The sequence below is a fragment of the Macrobrachium rosenbergii genome, chromosome 48, assembly GCF_040412425.1.
Source record: "Macrobrachium rosenbergii isolate ZJJX-2024 chromosome 48, ASM4041242v1, whole genome shotgun sequence".
Classification (NCBI taxonomy): domain Eukaryota; kingdom Metazoa; phylum Arthropoda; class Malacostraca; order Decapoda; family Palaemonidae; genus Macrobrachium; species Macrobrachium rosenbergii.
In genome coordinates this window covers 66,255,980-66,277,344 of record NC_089788.1, presented here as the reverse complement: position 1 = coordinate 66,277,344, position 21,365 = coordinate 66,255,980, and the positions used below count along the sequence as shown (strand labels likewise).

Sequence of the window (21,365 nt, the reverse complement as noted above, 5' to 3'; positions counted from 1 at the left end):
GCCTCTTATGCCTCCTGAAAGCGTTTACCTCCTCTCGATTGGGGGCCGGCCGATTCTGGGGTCTTACGCTTATAGGCCGAAATGCCCCAGCGAGAACGAAGACTCTGGTTGGCCCGTGTAGCCTCGGCCATAACATTCGTGACCTCCTCTTCAGGGAAGAGGTTAGGTCCCCAGATCGAGCTTTTCACGAGCTTGTTAGGCTCGTGGCGGATAGTCGCATCGGCAAAGATGAACTTCCTACATTCCAGTCTGGCCATGATAAATTCAAATAAGTCAGACTGGAAGCCTGCCAGCAAGGATTTAGCCAAAACTTGGAAAAAGGCTCGTCCGAGCAGGAGACGGCAGTAGCTTCAGTAAGGCATACGGAGTTCAAGGACCGGGCTAACTTAACCCGAGCATCAAACTCCGCTTTCAAAAGAGTTTCCGGCAGCTTGGGAGCTGCTCACTGAATTGTGTGGAAGCGCAGAAGGGTCCAGCTTCCCGACTGTGAAAGTGGACGGGCGCCCAACCAGAACTCATTACTTCCTGGGAATACCAGGGAGTAGGGTCTGTCTCCCTCAGCTGTGGTAACGGATTACCATCGGGCACGCTCGGGCCGTAGCCAGAGCGACTTTGTCAAGCAAGGGGTGGGTAGGTTGTCTCCCAGGGCAAACATAGTAAAGTTGCCCTTGAAAGGAGTCAACCGTGTTGTCCGCCTGCCACTCTGTCAGAGTGCGCAGAAGAGCCGACTGAGCTTGGTCCCTAGGGACGATGACAGTCTCCTAGGAACCTTGTCTGACCGAATCCAAGCTTCCTCCGTAAGCCTCACGAAGCCTGGGTAAGGGGGCAGGAGATCGGGGGGGAAGAACTCCAATTCCTCCAACCGTCTCGTGCCAAGACCATCAAGTGTCAGCTTGCCATCATGTTGGATGGCCCGGAGTGCAAAACGCCAAGGGTTACCGACATCGAACGGCGGGAGGTCCGCAGTGTCGGGGATAACATACTGTGGTTCGGCTGGGGGTGGGTGAGCCATTCCCGCCAGTATGTTATCATGACTGGCCAACTTCTCGGAGATTTTGTTAAATCTCGAATCTAGGTCCTCTGTAAATCGCTTATAGAGCTGATTGGCAAAGGCCTCTGCGTCGAAAGCAGGTTGGCGAGGAGGGCTTGGTTTTGCAGCCCTCTTACTCGCGCCTTTGCTGGAGGAACCAGACTTGCTCCCGGAGGCTACAGGTCCTGAAACCTTAGCCTTCGACGGGGGGAAGGGCGATGCCTTCTTGGAAGTCGAGGACTTGTAGCCCTTCGCCTTCCATGAAGTCTTCAACTTCAACTTGGGGATAGCAGACGGAGCTCTATCACCCAAGGAGGAAGACTTCACAAAACCTGCGAAAGAAGAAATTGATGAAGCAGGGGAGTCAAATAAAGGGGGGCCCGCCCCAACAACCTCACTTACCTCACCACTTACCACCTGGTCCTGCTCTATGTTCATTGGTTCCAGGTTAAGATCCATGGCGGCTACATCCTCCGAGACCTCAGCGTAGAGGATATCCGCTTGGGGTGGCTGGGTCGCATCCCGGATTTGCTGGATGATAGGGGTGGCAAGGTCTTCAGGCACTGCGGCCGCCACCCGTGCGCCGGGGTAGAGCAAGTCCCTCAACCTGGCGTCGAGGACGTAGGGCTTCCCCGACGGAACGTTCCTGCCAAACCCAGCCACCCAGGCCCGGAGGGATTCCAAGGCAGACTTCTTGGAAGCTTCGTCCGCCTGTAAGAAAACCAACAATTAGCTAAGAACGAAAACCATTCCGGGAACCTCATAAACAATATACAATATACAATATGAGGAGCATAAAGCAGGAGTAATGTAAAGACTGTCACTTACCGACTCATCCTGGACAGTTGTGCAGAGAGCGAAGCAAACCTCACAACCATCAGGGTGCCAGACAACCAGGTCATCCAGTCGGACCGCACAACCAGCGTGGGTCCGGCAACCACGTGACCGTAAGGTTGTTGGAGGGAGGCGGTGCACCCGCTCCTCACAGCGAACAGTCTGTAAGTAGAAAAGTACATGAACCTCCCACCCTAAGCAAACTAAAGCTGGCGAGGCCGGGAAACTCAACTGCAACCGGAATACTCCGGCGGAGAAGAACTCCCTTATCATAAACTGGGCCAATAAGCTCTAAATTACATAGAGTGGAAGGTAAAGGATTTCAGACCCCGGAGTACTCCGGGGAATGAAGGAAAGAGAGACCAGGAACTAACCATAAGGGCTGCCAGTAAAATAACGGCGGAGCCCCCGGGTATAGGACCGGACTCACGTATATAATATATATAATGAATTAAGGAGAGTACTCCTGTAGATAACAGACTTATCTAAAAAACAATAACAAAAATAATAACAGTAACGAGTGATGGTAAGAACACAAGAGGACGGAAGGATCCGCTCCTCTATAAAATGAAAAACCTTCCGCCCTTACTTCCCCGCCGGAGAAACAAGACGGGTAAAATGCTCGTATGTTCGTAACATAGGCTGAAGCAATATTTATTACCGTATCAACGTAACCCGACGGGGAGACGAGGAGTGACTCGAACACGTTCGAGTAAACAAACCACCAACCCCAATACAGCGATGCTAGGGACGATATGGGAGGGAGCGAATCCCTCAACCAACAGGAGAAGTCCCTGAACTCGGAGAAAACGCCATCTAGCGTCACCCGCACGAGTAGAGCAAGGCTGGAGAGAGGAGGAGGGGGGAGGGAAGGAGGAGGAGTAGGCTACCAGGAAGGAACAGGAGACGGGGAGAAGCTCACCCGCTCAACTGCACCATACCTCCCAGACGATGAATCTTGGAAGGGTAATATGACTGGAAGCAACGCAACCCGAAGCCCGACTCCTACCTAGGCGAAGCCTAATATGGACCTAACCTTAATATAGGCTAGGAAAAGGAGGGCAGAAGGGAGGAGGAAGCAACAGGGAGAGAAATTTTGTGCCGAGAACCAACCGGGATCGAGAATGGCGGGCAAGGGGGCGACTAGCCTAGAGGAAACACATCCTAAGAACTCGATTCCCCCCAAAATGGAGGAAGAGAACTAAGGGGCTCACTCTGCCCACCGAAAAACGATCCCGGAGGAAACAGCAACAAAACTCCCTCAACCTGAACTCCCCACCCAGGGCAAGGGGAAGGAAGCAAACAAGCCTACTCCACAAAATAACCATCACTCATAAAAAACTAAAATGTGCTCAACAGAGAGCGTAGCCTACCACGGGGAAGCGGTTAGATCTGAGGCTGCCGCCAACACCCGAGGTAAACCACCCAATAAAATAATAAAAATAAAACTAAAAGAGAGCACCATCTTCAAGCAAAAATTAATTAGCCTAGTAAGACCAAAAATAACAGGAACCCAACCTGGAGGGGTACCTAGACGGGGCATCACTCCCACAGAGGCCAGTAGGCCAATTGAACGTAATTCATAAGGGGGGGAGCCACCGCAAGGAACCACCAGGAAGGGAACCAAGGGGGCAAAATCTATCTATAACGACGAGGAGACAACTCCAACTGAAAAGAACAGAAGGAGTAAGCCTCATGGTCGACATGGCTGGCGGGGGACGCCACGTGGCGACATAATAAGATCTCAATATTTATGAAAATACGAGACCGTAACAGCCAAAAAATAGAACAAAACCCCACAAGAAGATGGTACTTAACTTGGAAATGGTAAAGCTGCTCGACGCCATCGCAGAAAGTAGAAAAATTCAAAATAATGGAGACGAGCACACAAAACAAACAGCGATTTCACGTGCTAGAAAATGGAATGTGGTAGGTGGCGCTGGTGTCGCTGATCCTGGCGGGTGTTTGGTGTGGGGCTGTAACGGCTCACCGCTCTGTTCGGGGATTTTGATAGGGAGAGATCTTTCGAGTAGGTTTCCGTGGTAGTGGTAATTCACTCACCCCTTCTTATACCGACGCCTTCCTAGAAGACGCCGACTGGGGTAGTAACCCCAGCTTTCCTGAAAGCTCTTTTTCTGGTATATCTAGCAAGGTTATACCTGGAAATTCGTGCTGTAATGGAATTTCACCGGCTGACACGGGACTGGACTCAGAAATAACATATGTTAAAGTTGAAAGAACCCATGGTATGATGAAAAGATGAAATGCACTGGACCATCAGAAATAAGTTATTTGCTAAGAGCAGCTGGGATAAAAGGAAGGTATAGGACCAGAAGAATAAAAACATTGTTATGACAACAATAATATACAGTGTAAAGGGATGCACTGTAGTGTGGCAAATATAGAGAGAATAAGGTTGTTTAAGCAGTATGTTCAAATATCAGAGAATGTGCTGGAGGAACAGGCTAAGAAAAACTGTAAATTCATAGTTTGGCTTCTTCCCAGAGGTCAGCAACAGAGTAGTCTTTCTTTATATTGAAGCAAGTACAGGAACAATACAAGAGATTGAGGAAGAGATTGTACCACATGGTTTTAGATATTAAGAAATTTTTTCATTGTGGACCAAGACAATCAACTAGATGGACATTATGAAGGCAGAAGGTATAGAAAGACTTTGGGCTTACCATGTTACAGGACAATAAAACAACATCTACAATGATGACAGTGGTATCAGAAAAATTTGAAAAAATTCGGGTTTCCATCAAGAGTAAGCCCTGAACCCTTTGCTGTGCACCAAAGTACTTGAAGCTACAAAGGATTGTAAGAAAGTAGACTTCTAGTAACTGCTGCATGTAGGAAACCTGGCGTTAACTGCAAAATCAGAGGAAGAGGTTGCGGAAATGTTTGATTGATAGAAGAGATAAATGAAGAGGACAAGTCTAAAAATCAGCACACAACAATACTTAAAATGACTGGAAAGCAAACAAAGGAAATAAGTACCAGGAAAGTGGCCAAGTGGTTGTTATAAGGAAGGTGTGGAGGTTCACTCATTACTGTGAATCAACAGTGTCACAAGAGATGCTTAAATTTGCAAAATATATAAAGAGATAGGTCTTTTCAGTTCCTGCAATATATAGGTGCAAATTGGAAAGAGACAGAGGTTGAACATTGTTATACAATGGAAGGATAGCTCTTAGAATAGATAGGTAAATTTTGCCTTGGTAGCATCTTGGAGCATGTAGCAGCATGGGTAAAATGTCAAGAAATTGCTTGATTTTTGACAAATAAAAGTATCCCATCAGGAAACGGAGCAAACATTTTTTTATGTGCATAAGGCGTGTACTATTGAATGGAGAGATATGTGTGCACTGTCAAGAAAATGAGGATTTTGAAAAGTTGGACTAGAATACTACAGTTCATGGCTGGTTTGCAGTGAGAGTATCATGATATAGATGAAGTGGCAGAGATGTATCCCATGAAAATGGATATGAAGGGATTAGGAACAGTTAGTCAGAAAAGTAGTAAATGAGGAAGTGGCAAGATGAAGACCTGTAGGAAAGCCCTGGAAATCACTGAAAGCTGGCAGATATTGTACTAGACTAGAGAGAGTAGGGGTAACTCATTTCACATGTAACCCCATATTGAAAAAATCTGATGTAAAAATATTATTGGTAATGAACTATGAAATTGGAATTTTTTTTTAGTGTTTCATGGTTGGTTGGTTAAGATTAAGCTGGCTTTATGCCAGAAGTGGCCCCTCCCCTAAGCAGACATGAGAACACTTCCCAACCAACAGACTCATGTTTCACATGAAGTTCTTTAAGGTAATATTCCAAATATTCCATAAGGAGTATTTCATTAATTATGGTTGTTTTCAATATTACAGTAGATGTTGGTTACTTTGCCATACGTGTAAGAACAGAAATACATATTTATTTATTGATGGCATTGCTTTGGTAAAATAGTAGCAAAATTTGGTTTCTCTTTTCAGGTAGCCATGGTTGAAGTACAGTTAACCCCACACTGTAATTGTGATAAGAATTTGCCCAATTGCCCTGAGGATAAAAGTCCCTGTAGCCATGTTCCAGAGGGCTTGTTAATAGCATTCAGTGTATGCACAACATTACTTGTTGCTGTTCATTTACTGGCATTGATGATCTCCACTTGTGTGCTGCCACACGTTGAAGCTGTTGCCAATATGACACATGTTGACTCTGTCACCAGTTTGCATGGAGCAAATACAAATGTTATATCTGACTCACCACATCTGACCATGCACAGGTAATGTATTTCATGAATACTGTTTTGGAATATCTGACTTTAAAATTGTGCAATAATTAAAGTATGTTTTACCTAACAAATTTAGTACAGATATAGTATTACCTTTCACTTCCCTCAAGTGTCAATAGTTTTTCGTCTTGATGCTCAGTGAAGATACTGATAACTTTCATTAGGTTAGGATATTTTCATCAGTTTAAAGTTCTAAATTTATGACAAAAGTACCAAGATATACAGTAGTATAAGGGTTTAATTAAAGGAACAGTAATCTTTCCTTTGTGAAAGGAGATACTAAATATATTCTAGAATACCTGTATATGAGTATTTATAAAGCAAAATTGTAAATCATTAATTTCCCATCACCTGATTTGCTCATGTTTTCGATGTAATGTCCTTTCATTGAAGTATCAAACCACTGATCACGTCATAAAGTGAAATTTTAATCTTTTATGAATTAAATTATACATTTCACCTTACATGCAAGTCTTTTTTCATATAGACTGAGTTTATTGCACACTTCTGGATAAGTGTAGTTTATGGAAGTATGTAGAAAAAATGAGAAAAGCATTTAAGCTGTAGCATTATCTATACTTAGAAAACATAGAGAAATATAGGCAGTGGCAACAAGACACCAGTGTCAGACTTCCTAGTTCTGAGACTGAAGCTTATCAAATAAAAAAGCCTTTTACTTTATAAAAGCCCAGGTGGAGGTAGATAATTTTGAATCCTTATTAGTAGCTTGCAAAGTAGCTAGTATTTTATTATAAATATAACAATTTACTTAGAGGGCCCTCCTACAGGCTCCTCTAGCCTTCTGGCTAGTGCAAGCAATATGGGAAGGACTGACAATCATTGGCGAATCTGTGGTTACTAGATGTGCGGCAGACAAAGAATCATCATCTTGTTCCTCTTTTTCATTATGCAGTGTATCTTATGGATTGCTGACCAAGCAAATAGACTCATAAACTGTGTTTGTATTTTAAAAAATTTATTTTGCTGTTTTCCCCCTTTTCCCCCCCAAAAAAAATGGGGCTCAAAATGATGTGCATGGTTTCTTATTCCTAATTTAAATTCTATAGCCATATTGCAGTAAACAAATTTTCATCCCAAACCCAGCCAGCCCTGTTTAGGAATAAGCCTTTAAGTGAGCCTTGTCAGCATAGAAATATGACCTAGTGGCCTTTAAGAATTAATTTATAATCAATTATTGGAGAAACAAATCTCAGTTATGTATGGGTACACATATTTAAAAACAAAATTTGTACAGAGGTCTTTCAGGAATCTATTCGATTCTCCTTTTCCGTTGAAAAGGGGAATTGAACAGATTCCCAAAAGACCTCTGTAGAAGTTTATTTTTAAATATGTGTACCCATACATAACTGTGATTTGTTTTTCCATTTCAAGACTCATGCTGCTATGAGTATTTTTTAATCAGTAATTATCAGCCCCTTGTGTGGATCCTACAAATATGAATGACATAACTTCATGAATGAGGGATAATTCTGAAATTCACTATCTGTATTATTTATGAAGTCTCAGATTGAAACCCAAAAAGATTTATGATGTTAAAGTAACATGATATACCAAGCAAATAACATTGATGTACAGTATCTGAAGGTAGAATAACCAGCATTAGAGTGAAAAGTACTAAATCTGATCAAAATCAGAAGCCCATAGAGAATATCAAAGCAGTTATTTACCATAACTTGCTACAGTCTTCAGTCCTGACAGTTCCATAGAATGAGCGTGTACAATTTTGATATGAGAATATAATCCCATGAGCTTGTATAAAAGACATTGGTAATTTGGTATACAAATCAGAAATTACCATTAAGTCAGTCAGTCCTGGAAAACTGACAATAAACGTAGAATGGTAATTTATGTCCATGGCAAAATCACTTGTGATGCAATAGTAATCCCAAGTCCCACATTTTTTATTTGCCATGACATTACCTGTTGCTAGCTTTAGTGAAATAACTGTAAGCGAAATAGATGACCAATGAAACTATAATTATTATGCTTATGATATACAAAATGTACTGTAATTACTTCAGACTGCCAAAACCAATAACTTCTGTTGCTTGAATGAATAATTCATCATCACTCACTTTCCATATGCTCCATTCAGGTGGCAAACAGATTTGAGCAGCACGTTTTGGATGATTTATATTCTAGTATTCATTACCCAGTAATGATAGCAAATTCAATCTTAATCATTCTGTTCCATGCTATGATGTGAATAAAGCAGACTGGGAAAATTATACTTCATATATCATAGATACCACTACATCCATATATGGTCTCTTAAGAGGTCATAAGAAAACTATAACTGAAGATTCCCAAATCCTCCCACTCTCAAAGTAAGAGGAAAATTCCATTGTCGTAGGGATTATCAGGACTGGCTCATCAAAAACATAGAATCTGCTATAAACTAGATTATCGAAATAGAAGACTAAATGAAGATGTATTTCCTCAGGAGAAACTCTTATCTTGGGAGATCTTTGTTTTTTGTCATTACTACTTTGCCAGCTTCTTATTGGGATTCAGAGCTTGTTGTTTTCTTGGAGTTTTCATAAAGGATTTTTTGAATTAATTAGGTTAGTTTGGTATATGTGAAGTATCCAAAAAGGTTTTGATTTTCCTAGGGCTCACTGAAAAACAAAACGGTCATTTTTCCAACTCATTTACAGATATTGACAGCATCAAGGTTTGTGATTCTTTATTTTGTAGACCACCTGTTTGTTTTTTTATTCTATAAACTTTGTCCCTTATTATTAAATTATTTTTTTCTTCCCTATTTTCCTTACTTTATTCCTGCCTATGCTTTCCAACCCAACATATTGAGTGCCATTATCCTGCACGCTTTACGTAAGGTTTATTGATACAAAGTACTTTGGCTGTCCCAGAAACTAAGTTCTTATAACACAGACCTAGTATTTTCCTATAAACTGTCTATCACATTTACACAACATTTGCATTCTTGAACATCCCTAGACTCAACATTCTTCATTCTTTTGTCTACCAAACAGAAGATCAACAGTCCACACATCCTCCACTTCAGAAAACAGGTAAGATCCAGTCACCCTCTTCACTGGATTGATGTGCCTTTCACGAACAACTGAAGCACCCACATTCAGATCTTGTAGCTTGAACACCTGCAAGAGAGCAGACTTTTAACCTTTAATAGAAGAGACTGACAAGATTTTGCAGTGACATGGAAAAGAAGAAAGACTGCAATCACAGAAATATTGGAATCGATCAGATTAATGCCCTTCTTAAGACATCAGCTACAGAATTAACTCCACTTGGCTTGAAAGTTGTTGGTCGAGTTCAGCAGGATTCTTGGATGGTTGCTGCTGACTCTTCCTAAATTCCTGAACCTTCAAGATCTGATGGGTAACCTCCAGGCAATACTTTGAATTCTCTTGGGGTTGCCATGGAAATCTGGTTGCTTGAGAAGTTTCTTCCAAGTCAGACTTCTGATGGCCATGTACATTACAGGCAGGTTTATGAATCATTCCTTCTGTAGCCAAAGACTGTCAGTCACCATCATCCTTGTGTAGCTGGGGGTCCTGAGCTTGCCCAGTGTCCTCCAAATGAGGCTGAAAGACAGAAAAGCTTACGCATCCATCTTGTTTCAGGAATGCAACATTGCAACCAACTTTCAGGCGAGAAGTCCTAGGTAGGCTAATTTGAATTATGTGTTGGCAATACGTGGTTCAGGTTTGTCATCAACAGCTCCACCAAAGGCATGTCCCACAATTCTCAAATAGCCTTCCAGACTTCTAGATGTAGGAACCACTATGATGGCAGATGGGAACCACTCTGATGCCAGAATCTGCCACCTCCAACTGAATACAGTACACATCCTTTTGTTGTGCTTTCTTGGGACAAATCACAGAACAGTGCTTGTCATTTGTCTCTGCCCAAATGAAGATGTCTACTTTTATGTCATGAGGGGCTGCTGACTTTGGACACCAGGATTCTTCAGGTGTGCCATCAGTGTAGAGATGTCCATCATTGCAACCTTTCCTATTAAAAATGGAATGATTGATGGAGGTCTAGGATGACACCCTTCAACTCAATAAAGTTATTCTGCTGTTTCATACTGTGTGCTGACCAAAAGCCCTTCCCCTGCACATCCAGGAGATTTAGTTCTCACTTGTGTGTAGACATATTTGAATATTAAGATCTCTAAAGAGGGAGGGGCAAAGGTTACTCCTGATAAGAAGTGACCAGAGTCTTTATGACCATTGAAGGTCATCCAAGACTTTTCCCAAGGCCACAGCTGCTTCATTGTCTGAAAATGACAGCAGTGACTGCAACTTTACCTGCAACTGGAACAGCCTCAGTCTGAAAAAGCTGTGTGGGACTCTCCCATGATGACGAAACATGGACTGGCACACCTTGGTGTTGGGATTCAGACAGTGCTAAAGCTGTCATTACAGGAACCAGACCTGTTGCCACCCTAGCCAGCCAGCCATCCAGTTATCTCCAAAGTTGTATGCCAGGCATATCCACCCATGCTGACACTGTTGACAGAGTTTTGAAATAAGACTTTGAAGCTGTTGCCAGGCTGAAACACTGGGCTCATACAAAGCATATCTATTCCCTTGACCTTGAAGTTTAGGAATGCCAAGAAGTCAATGCCAAGAAGTCCAAAGTCCTAATGGATTGTGCTGTAACTCCAGTGCCCCCTTCGAGAGTGGGACATATTGGAGGATCTCGTTCACTGGGTTTAGGTTGATTGTCAGCCACCTTCCATTTGTCACCTTTGGGACATAAAACAGACGACATTAGAACCAAGGTGATCTGTCCCATACCACAGCTTTTGCAACATTGACCTAACCTTACTGTCCGGGGCCATGAACCTCTCGAAATTCTCAGTGTATATCCTAAAGTCCATGAGATATGTACAAAAATACTAGGCACAAAATCACAAAAGTAAGGCTGTTTGATGTAATAAAGCACCAAACAGCTAACAAGAGGCACTGAATATAAGTGATATTAAACCTTGTAATTTATAAAGATGAAAAGTAATACATTAATTCCTCAACCCATAAGACTTAATTTGCTTTTGTTCCTATACGATAACAAACCCTTCCGTCTTTACATTGGGAAATTTTTCCTGCGCTAGCTGGAAACCAGTTATGAAAAATTAAAACGTAATCGATCAAGGCATGGCAGAGTAATACATAACATCATCCAGTGGGGTCAGCAAGTGGGAGGAGCCTCATCTCGCTTGCCCCAAAGAATCCCATGATGCATCAGTGTTCTCTTAACTGCCTTTTATGTGGATGTGCGCTGCTCATCTCTCATGAAAAACCGGTTTTTTGTATACCTGCCATTTCGTTTGCAATTGTTTCTGTATTTCTGTGTTTTTGAGTATGCTGACAGACCGTCACATCAAGAGTCTTTCCTTCAGATTCAAGAATAGAGAAATTCAAGACAGTCATGAGGTCATTCTTGTTGAAACTGAAACGGCCAGCACGTCAGTGGCAAGTTGTTCCAGGTCATCTGCCATTTTTGTAGAACCTCGTCCCTCGAGGCCAACTTCACCTTCACTGGTTACAGTGGAGGTTGAAGGAGTTCTGGTCCCCAGAACTCCTTCAACCTACACTGGTCCCCAGTGAGGGACTCTCTATTATTCCGTGTTCCTCTATCATAAGAGGTGAGATGGGACTTGGCATGGTGACTGGACAACAGGAGCCTGACCATAGGAATTCCCCTTCATGCTCATCTTCCATAGATTCTTCTCTTTTCAGATGCCTTGACCAAAGGATGAGGGGCTCACATGGAGGATCTTCTGACTTCAGGAATGTCGAATCAAGAAGAGCAACAACTTCACATCAATATCCTGGAACTGAAGGCGGCTTATTTAGCCCTTCAGGATTTTCAGCATCAGGTGACAGGACATTCTGTGGTCTTGATGTCCAACCATATCATAGTGGTGGCTTACATAAACAAATGGGGGAGCTAGTCTCTCACCATCTTCATGATTTAACAGTTCAGTTACATCAGTGGGCAGTAAACCACTCAGTGGTTCAGTCAGCTAAGGCACATTCCAGACAAGAGGAACATAGTGGTCATTACACCAAGAAGAGGCAAAAAGAATGTTCTTTCTTTGGGGAAGGCGATGGTGGATCTTTTTGCCACCCTTTTCAACAGAAAGCTGGAAGTATTCTTCTCAGTAGTTCCAGACCCTTGGGTAGCGGCAGAAGACACACTTCAACATCCATGGGGCAGCCTGGATGTTTACACCTTTCCACCCTTTTGCCTGATTCATCAGGTGCTCAGAAGGATGATGACCTCCCAGAACCTCAGGATGACACTGATGGCTCCCCTGTGGCCGCACACTGAGTAGTACCCCGACCTTCTAGCTCTGCTGACCAAAGCACCGAGAGAGATTCCTCCTTGGCACAACCTTCTTTGCCAGCCCCACATCGAATACAAACCTGAGGTCTTTACTGTACATTAATGGCCCACCTCAGCCATCCCTTAATCAGTTTCCCTGGGCTAGAAGAACACTGATGCGTCATGGGATTCTTTGGGGCGAGTGAGATGAGGCTCCTCCCAGTCACTGACCCCACTGGATGACGCTATGTACTATTCTGCCATACCTTATGTTTTCATTTTTCATAATCTGTTTCCAGCTAGTGCAGGAGAGATTTTCCAATGTAAAGACCTCAGGTTTGTAAGTTGCATTTTTTATAATTTTAATGATAGGCTGTCTTTTCAGATAGGAAGTATTTTACATAAGACATCTCTTCAGTTGAATGATAAGTGTAATTTACAGTTTAGTTTAAGCTAGAAAATATATGGAGTTAATATTAGTACAGGCAGTCCCCGGTTATCGGCAGGGGTTCTGTCCTGAGGGTGTGATGATAACCGAAAATCGCCGCTAACAAAAATCAGCGATCTTCGCACATTTTCACCGAATTTCAGGGCTTATCGGCATTGGAAAGCACTGATTTTCAGTTACCAGCACCTCTATTAGGTATGTATCAGTGCTGATAAGCTGAAATCGGCAATTTTCGGCGCCAAAAATTGCCAATTTTCATCGCTAGACAAGCGCCGTAAAACCAGATCGCCGTTATCCGGGGACTGCCTGTATAGGGATATCTAGAATTTTCAAGTGTATGAAAATCTACAGTATCTTTCTTATGTATCCCAAGGCCAGACCTAGGAAGCATCTGATAAGTTGAGGGGCTACTATTATTGATAGTTACAGGCATCATGAAAATATGTCAATGATATCTTTAAAAAAGTAATAATTATGGCTACTGCAAGTCAGTATCTTTTTAAAAAAGTAATAATTATGCTAATGCAACTCGCAATACCATACAGATGATAGTCATTGTCACAAAAATACATATGTGTGAATTATGAAAATACTACAGATAAGAAATAAAGTACAGGATATAGGGAAAACACTGGAATTATGCAAATGTTATGACAAAGCGTGAGGTTTACTGGAGAAAACGTGAAGCACAGGTGACTGAAAAGTATTCTGTATGCTGAGATCACATTTATGAAGTTATTTACTAAACAAAAAATTACAAAGATCTGGAAAATTATCAAATGTTGATGAACATTGACTGAATAACTGATGAGTTGCAGCACAAACAAGTTATGAACATAGCTGTAGGTTTATGAACAGTTAAGAATGTTTTTGGATCTCAAAAGTTGCTTTTGGTGGCACATGTGTGGGCTCTTATTTTTCTTGTCTGATGAACAAGACTGATGAGGTGGGGGAAATTTTGAAATCTCAGTGTGGTCTAAATATGACCATTGGAATTGCAATGACGCAAATGCAGATGCAGTCCATGTTCATTTATCTGAAGTTAATTTTTCTCTTCTTGTAGAACTCGTTTTATTACATTATTAATTTAGTATATGCTATACATGGAACAGTAATTTAATCAATCTTTTTCTTTTTCAGGTACATTGAAGCTGCATGGAGCTTTTCAACTGTCTTTGGGATATTGCTCTTCTTGGTGGAAATTGGCTTGCTGTCTTGGGTTAAATTCCTGGATTACTCGCAGAATGCTGCAATTGGCTCAACTGTACTCCTTGTTCCTATAGTTATTCTTTTTACACTCTTTGCTTTGCATTTCTATTGGAAGTTAGTGGCCCATAAAGTAGAAAATGCTGGTAAAGACCTGAAAGATATTGAGGAGCAGTTACGAGCACTTCAGCAAAGATCAAATGACAGTCAGTATAATGGAGAACGTCGTTCCTCCGTACAAGTTGTGTGATTGTTCAATTTGTTTTATATAAGTGTAGTTTAATACAGAGTAGATAGCATTTAAATTATTTTTGTAAGTATGACTGATGATATACTGTATGTCTGTTGTTTGAGCCTCATTTATAGGTGTCCTAAAGCCCTGATCTTTCTGGACCTTTTGAAGTCTATGAGTATGTGAAAGTACTTAATTGTTTAAGTCACATGAAGCTTTTGTTACATTAGTTGAAAATTATATTACAGACTTTGTGTTTTCACCTCACAAAATTCATAAATATTATATTCATAGATAACAGAACTTTTTAGGTCAGGGCCAAGAATAATTGCTTTTTCATGGGTTTTATTCTTGGGATAGCAATAGAATGCTTGTGGAGTATGTTGATAACATTTTTTAAGTGCAATCTCATTGCCTTTGACCTTTTACAGTAATTTTTATTTATTCTTGGCATTACATTGAATTTGAGAGTGATTACCTTATATTGATATATCTATTTCATTTAGGTTAAGTGAGTTTTCATTACAAACTATTAAATCAACAAAAGGTGAAACCTAAAGTAAAACTAGGTTGGTAGTAGTCAGCATGTTGATTATTTGTAGTTTATCATGACACAAACATACTCTTTTCATTCACCTAAATACAAGATTTCACTGTTAAGTGATTTTGTGCATGTTGCCAAACTTCAGGTTTTCTTCTCTACTTTAAGAGGGGTCTAATGCTTCCTTCAGGGTTGAGCCCTACCATTTTTCCTTTAATGCTTTTTCTCGTTTCTTTTAAGTCTGGGTTGGATGGAGGTATTTGTATGCCTGCACATTTGGTCTGTGCATCTAAAAAATTGCCGAAATAGTATATTTAATAATGGTGAATAATGATGAGTTAGAATGAAAATATAAAATGCAGTGAACAATTTACCTTTGACTGATCTCAAGTCAAGTTTTCTCTCTCTAAAATAATTAGCAGAGTGAATTTCAGCTTTAATTCCTCTATTCTCAATATCAGCTACAAAGAAAAATATTGAGAAAATTGTTGGGATAATTTCTTTTTCAGGGAAAATATCAGTGAACTCTACCCTTTAACCTGTTAAGCGTCACCAATGGCATATCTCTGTCGCCTACCCCTCATATCACACTGCCTTCAGTGGAGTAACACATTCTCCCTCTTTCAAGGCTGGTGCCACACTGATCAAACTCAGAAATGCACTTTACTTTTATAAAAATTATAGGAACATCATTTGGTAACATTACGAGCTAAATTGGGGGTAAATGGCAACTTATTTTCGTAACAGAAAAACAGTCTGTTAGAGGACATCTACCTCTCACTTCCCAGTACGCTTCAGGTGTTCGTTAGTTAATGGTTGATTTTTTTTATTAGATCCCATTTATCCCTATAAACATCATTCCAAAGCAAAAGAAAACTTTTTGGCCTGAATAGATATTGTTACTACTCAGTATAGAGACTGATGATGACTACAAGACTCAGAGTAGCAGCTCAGAAGCCTCTAACGTAGAATGAGGAAGATTTCTCTGATTCTGAAGAAAACCATAATTTAGAGTCGAGCATCGCATTGCCAAGTGACTGGGCAGCAACCTATAAGGAGAGGAGTCCCTTTATTTTCATTCACCTAAAGGTGTGAAATTTATTGTTCAAGATGAGGAAAACCCTATGGAGTTTTTTTTTTTTTTTTTTAGAAGTTTTTTGATGACAAAGCCATGGAGCACATTGTAACAGAATTGGACAGATATGCCAACCAGTTTCTCGGTGAATATGTAAAAAGTTTGCCTAGAATATCAAATGCACTAAAATGGTATGATACAAATGTAAATGAAGTGAAACCATTTATTGCTCTACTGGCTCTATTTCAGGGAATGGTATTTGAAAGAAAAAATTTTACTTTTTTTATATTTCATGCTTGTGATCTTTAGGATATATAAAAATTAAAAATCAATTCTTTCATCTTTTTTTATTCTACTTTATGTAATATCCTAATGTGTATACAGGAAGAAAAACAATATCTGTATGATAAGGAACGCAAAAAAGCATAAAAATTAGCTTAGACCAAATGGCCGCTTTGCAAGCGAGAAAATGTGATGATACGGGAGCCTTGACATCTCCCATAAGAGACGCTTAACAGGTTAAGTGGTGAAAGACCCACCTCTTGAAAACAGGCAGGTTAAATGATTCAGGAAATAAGTTAAGAGACTTGAGAATTCCACATTCTGGAAATGATGCTTTTAAACCTTGGTCAGATCAGCTGATTCCTAAGGTTATGATTTCAACATAATATGTGTTGGGATGTGAAACTTGACATGCACAGTGAGCATGGCTAAATGGCAGAGGAACAGCTGTCATGAGGTCTTGAGAACAATGACCAAAGTAGAAGTTGCATCATTTATTTACAGAAAAGTTTTTAGTATTTGTGGCATCTTGAAAGCAACACTTAATGGTCTTATAGTGTGGTCATGAAAAGACATTCAGCTGTTAACATCTTAAAACTCAAAATGTCGATAGATTGGATTAGTTCAGTGTCCATATTTACAAATTTTGACATTTGAAGAAGCATTAGTTGAAGAGACAGAAAGACAATGGGTCTTTGAAAGTCTTTGAAACATTAAGATAAGTTATCGCTCCTTTATCAAGATGACATCTAGATTAACATCAGAATTATATGAACTCAAGTAGAGGTCCAAAATGGAAAGAGAATGACTGTCAACATCATTATTAACATTGTTGCATGGGCTCTTCCATTTACAGGGTTCAGTGTGTAACGAGTTCTCTCCACTTTCCACCTGAATTCCCGTCTACCTTAGACCTTTGCTTGTGCCCCTTTTCTATAATTTTCTGTGTCTTTCAGTTGTTCTTCAGCATGCTTCTGTATCTAATATTTTTCTGACTATTTTTCATATTTTCTCTTTACATGTCAAAACCATGTGTCACTGAAATCTAGGTATGGTTTCTATCTGCTGGGCACCCTATACCCCTGCAGCATCCACATTTTTAGTATAATTTTTCTACTGCACTATGACCATGAATCTTATTTTAATTCTGTGGTCTGGTTAAGTTTGTCATCATCATCACCTCCAACATTGCATAGTGCAAAGGGCTTCAGTGAAACTCTGCCACTCATGTCCTTCATGTGCTCTATCTTCCACAAATCTCATCTGCAGCCTCTCTTCTCTTGGTTATCATAAAAGTAGGTTTAGGTCTTCCAACTCTTCTGGCACCCACAGGAGTCCAGCTGACACTATCATATACTATATTACTAGGGGTTGTGAGAAGGACATGTCCAAGCAATCTCCATCTCCCATTCATTAGTATGTCATCTGCTTAGATGAAGCTTCTGTAATTTGCCTGATGGTGTCATTTATAACTCTATTCTGCCATCTGACTCCTGATATTTTCCTTAGAGCTTCATTTGCAGATCAGCAAAACAAAAGCTTTTAGATTGATTCATTGTCATAACATGATTCATGCCTATATATCAATACAGATTATACTAGACTTACTTTCAAATGCAGTTTCAGTGTGTTTGTTTTCCAAATGTAAACTACTTGATAATAATAAAAGCCATATATTTCAGCAATCTATTTTGAGGCCTGTTCAGAATCTCCATTTTCTTCATCAGTGGTTATGTTTCTTTTACATAGGATAGTATAGGCTATGTGTATCTATAATGATATATGCTATAGGGGAAAATGATTTGTCAAGGAAAATCATTTGCATGTAAATGTGTAGAGTGAGAGGGTACTTGAAATCGTTGATGAAAACAAGACAAGGGGTAAGGTAGACATCAAATCCAGTTAGATAAGGAACTTGAAATTACTATGCAGGGACAAGTGAATATATAAATAAGGAGATGGGTTAATATGACCATATGTCAGACTGTTATTTGCCTGACAAAAGTCAAGATGAATGATAAAAGATACCCCAGTGTTTAGTAGAGGGTGCCTATATGTGATTTAAGGAAGGACAGATCACTGTTTGATCTTGCCTTAGAGAAACAATCCTGATTTTAATAGAGAAGGCTTAAAGTGTACCTTGTGCAGAACAGTATAACTGGTATTGAAGGTTTTTACATCATCCCTTTATGCCTTCTGATTTCTTCATTCTGATTGGCCTCTTTGTTTGACTGACATCTGTGACCCTACTGTACCATTTTTATTTCTCACTTATGAACAAACTCCTCAGGTGAGCTGTATGAGAGTCATAACTGTGACTGCAACCTATGAGAGTGTGTTTGTGTTAACCAGTGCCCTTTGAGAGTCTAGTGTAGCAATGTAACTTCATGTTCTCTTTAAACTACTGTACTCTTAACTATATTTATGTGACTTGATGCCCTATGAGAGTCTTGCTGTACAACTCATTGGCAAGAATATTGATGAGAGATAGAACTTTGAAATTCCAAGTTTTTTATTAGGTAATCTTTATGTAGAGTTTCAAGCACTAAGCCTGTAAGATTAATAGGTTGATATTTGAAGGATCACAGCAGTCCTTTGGAACAAAGGGTATGAGTGCTTCCAAAATTTAGGTAGTAAATGATATAATGGGTATGGTGATGAGAGTGGGCAAAATACAGAGCTAACTCCATCAACTGGCTTCTGAGGAACAAGGGAAGGGTGCCAATAGCCCTGTTTTCATTAGTGGTGCCCCTGTGGAAAATATCATCTTCTTGGACCAGTGAATCAGACATTCACTGTCCCAGTCGTTTTTTAAGTGTCACAGAATTTTTATCCTCGGTGGCATGTCTTTTTCTAAATGTAGTTGTAATTGTTTGTAGGTTTGTAGTGGGTCAGTAATATGACATTGTTTGAAACCTTCTGATAGTAATACACTTGTATATCAGGAAAGTGTCGTATTAGGTTGGGGTGTTTTGCAGCAAGTATTCTCATTTTCCATTTTTTCTACCATGTTCATCTTTCATCTCATGTTAAACTTGTTTCTGTTTGTCACAGTCAAAGCTGATGTGTTCAGTATGTATGACTGAAAATGAGCCCTATTACTGTACTGTTGAATAAATTGTTGAAATTCCTTAATAATAGTGAATTATATTAACTACAAAATTATTTGTTGTGTGTTTTAAACATCAGTAAAACCATAATTTGTGCCTCAAGTTATGTGTTAGGTAACATACAGTAGTTCATGTTAGCCCCCATTAATCTTGTAACCTCAAATGAGAGTTTGTAATACTGTAATGTTATTTCATTTCTTAGAAAACAGTAATTCCATAATACTGTATTTTGATATTTCATATAATTTGCTTGTGACTTAATAAATGACCCACTAAACAGACTAAACTAGAGAAATAGGGTTGTATCATAAATGACTGAATGATGGCCTCATCTGTCACTGCTGTTTATAGCGTGTGCACAACTTGGTTGCATGGGCTAGATTAAATGGTTGTTATTGTGCCTCTGCCATACCATAGGCCAGTACCCTGGGGCCTGTGGTTTTCATAAGCTAACCAAGATCTGTGGAAACTGGTTGGTGGTTCCACCCAAAGGGGGACCAAATCAGGACCCCTAAAAAGTGGAAGGCTGTAACTTCTGCGAGGACAGACATGGAATCGCCTTAGGAGAGGTCAGCTCACCCTTTGACTAAATAATCTTCGTTAGGTAGTTTGGCACCAGTTGGAATTACCAGCATCATTGGGTAGTGTAACCAAACCACCAAATCAAAACACTTGACTCTTGTATGACTGGCCAAAGACCTGTCAGAAAAGTCAGTCAGTTTTTTAAGACATAATGCTTAAGAAAGTATTGATGTATGGTATTGCTTAGAACCACAGATGAAAAAAATAAGACGAAGACTACGTTTTCTCAGGCTGCCTTTTTTTTCCTTGAGTACTTGAATATTTTTAATTGCATAAGCTATCTTGATGTATCAATATAATCATAATGATGTGAATATTTCATTCAAAATTATGAAGTCTTGCTAAAGATAAATTTTCATCGTAAAATGATAAAAAAGTGCCCATTGCTCTCCCCGAAACATGTACTGTATTCTCATTCTAAGCTCTCGTCAGAAGGTGTAATACATAATTTTTAAGTAAATTTATGTGTATCGAGGATCATTATTACATTTAATTAAAAATTATTTTATTGTACGCATATGGTAAGAGTTGTGACATTTTTATTTCTCTAAATACCATCAAAGGATTTTAACATCCTTACTCGTCAAATTTTACGCAACAAATATTTTTTGTATTTATTATTTCTGGAATATTATGGTACTTACTGGGTATATCACACATTTTCATAAGGAAAAGTTACCATATTTATAGTGGAATGAATTGAATAGAAAAGGAATATTGTAATATTTTGTCTATAAGGAACATTTCGTTCATAAAGGGAAATCTTTGCCTTTACAAAGATTTCAATAATTTACGTTCTATCATAGTAGGTGGCTATGCTTAAATGTTATAATCTTAATTATTTCAAAATAGATTATGTTAATACTGTCACTAAATATTAGTATATGAATACATTTCGAGAGACTTTGTCTTTAATAATACAGATATGTTACATATATTGCAGTGTTTTCCCTGTAGGGTTTACCACTTGCAGTTTGTCGTGCATGGCACACTGTTGATAGTACTAAAGTTTGTCGCAAAGTCCCTTCAGCCCCAGCTGCATTGCTTTCTGCATTTTATCTTTCAACTGCTCCCTTCAATATCTTTCTTTTAGGCAAGAACTTTTAGTCTATAAATGTGACTCTATGGTTAACCAGTATTTAAGCCTTGTTGATCATGAGATGCTTAGGTTTTAATCATTTAGGCTGCATGTATGTGGTGGAAAGGAAATTGTGTCAATAGCAGTAAAAATTCACGGAAATTATCAATAGCAGGGAAATAACCAAGTAGTATATTCTTGAAGTGCAGTATATAGTATAGTAATTAGAAATTTATCAGATTATTTAAAATGACGTCCAAGAGTGAGGAATGATGTGTGATTCAGAAAGGCAAGTAGTTATGAAATGTCAGCTCA

The 21,365-nt window shown here is 39.7% G+C and overlaps 2 protein-coding genes across 9 annotated transcripts in view; one reads left to right on the top strand and one right to left on the bottom strand.

The window, feature by feature from the left end:
- Orai (calcium release-activated calcium channel protein orai) overlaps positions 1 to 19,445 on the top strand; it is a 50,810-nt gene extending 31,365 nt beyond the window's left edge. For 4 of the 8 annotated variants that reach the window (XM_067092003.1, XM_067092002.1, XM_067091997.1 and 1 more), the window contains 2 exons: positions 5,856 to 6,145; positions 14,085 to 19,445. In XM_067092003.1, coding sequence (XP_066948104.1) covers positions 5,856 to 6,145; positions 14,085 to 14,400 — 606 coding nt within the window. In that variant the 3' untranslated portion in view covers positions 14,401 to 19,445. Of the gene's footprint in view, positions 1 to 5,855; positions 6,146 to 9,171; positions 9,211 to 14,084 lie in introns of all 8 variants that reach the window. The other 4 variants (XM_067091996.1, XM_067091998.1, XM_067092000.1 and 1 more) reach the window with 2 other exon arrangements.
- Positions 707 to 1,960, bottom strand: LOC136831648 (uncharacterized). The gene is made up of 2 exons (XM_067092276.1): positions 1,859 to 1,960; positions 707 to 1,741 (listed from the first exon to the last, which is right to left on the bottom strand). The coding sequence occupies exon 2, from the start codon at positions 1,487 to 1,489 to the stop codon at positions 707 to 709; it is 783 nt and encodes a 260-aa protein (XP_066948377.1). The 5' UTR covers positions 1,490 to 1,741; positions 1,859 to 1,960.
- Positions 19,446 to 21,365: the final 1,920 nt, after the last annotated feature.

Excerpts from the sequence above, each read along its gene's own strand:
- LOC136831648 (XM_067092276.1), bottom strand. The coding sequence starts at position 1,489 with ATGGATCTTAACCTGGAACCAATGAACATAGAGCAGGACCAGGTGGTA.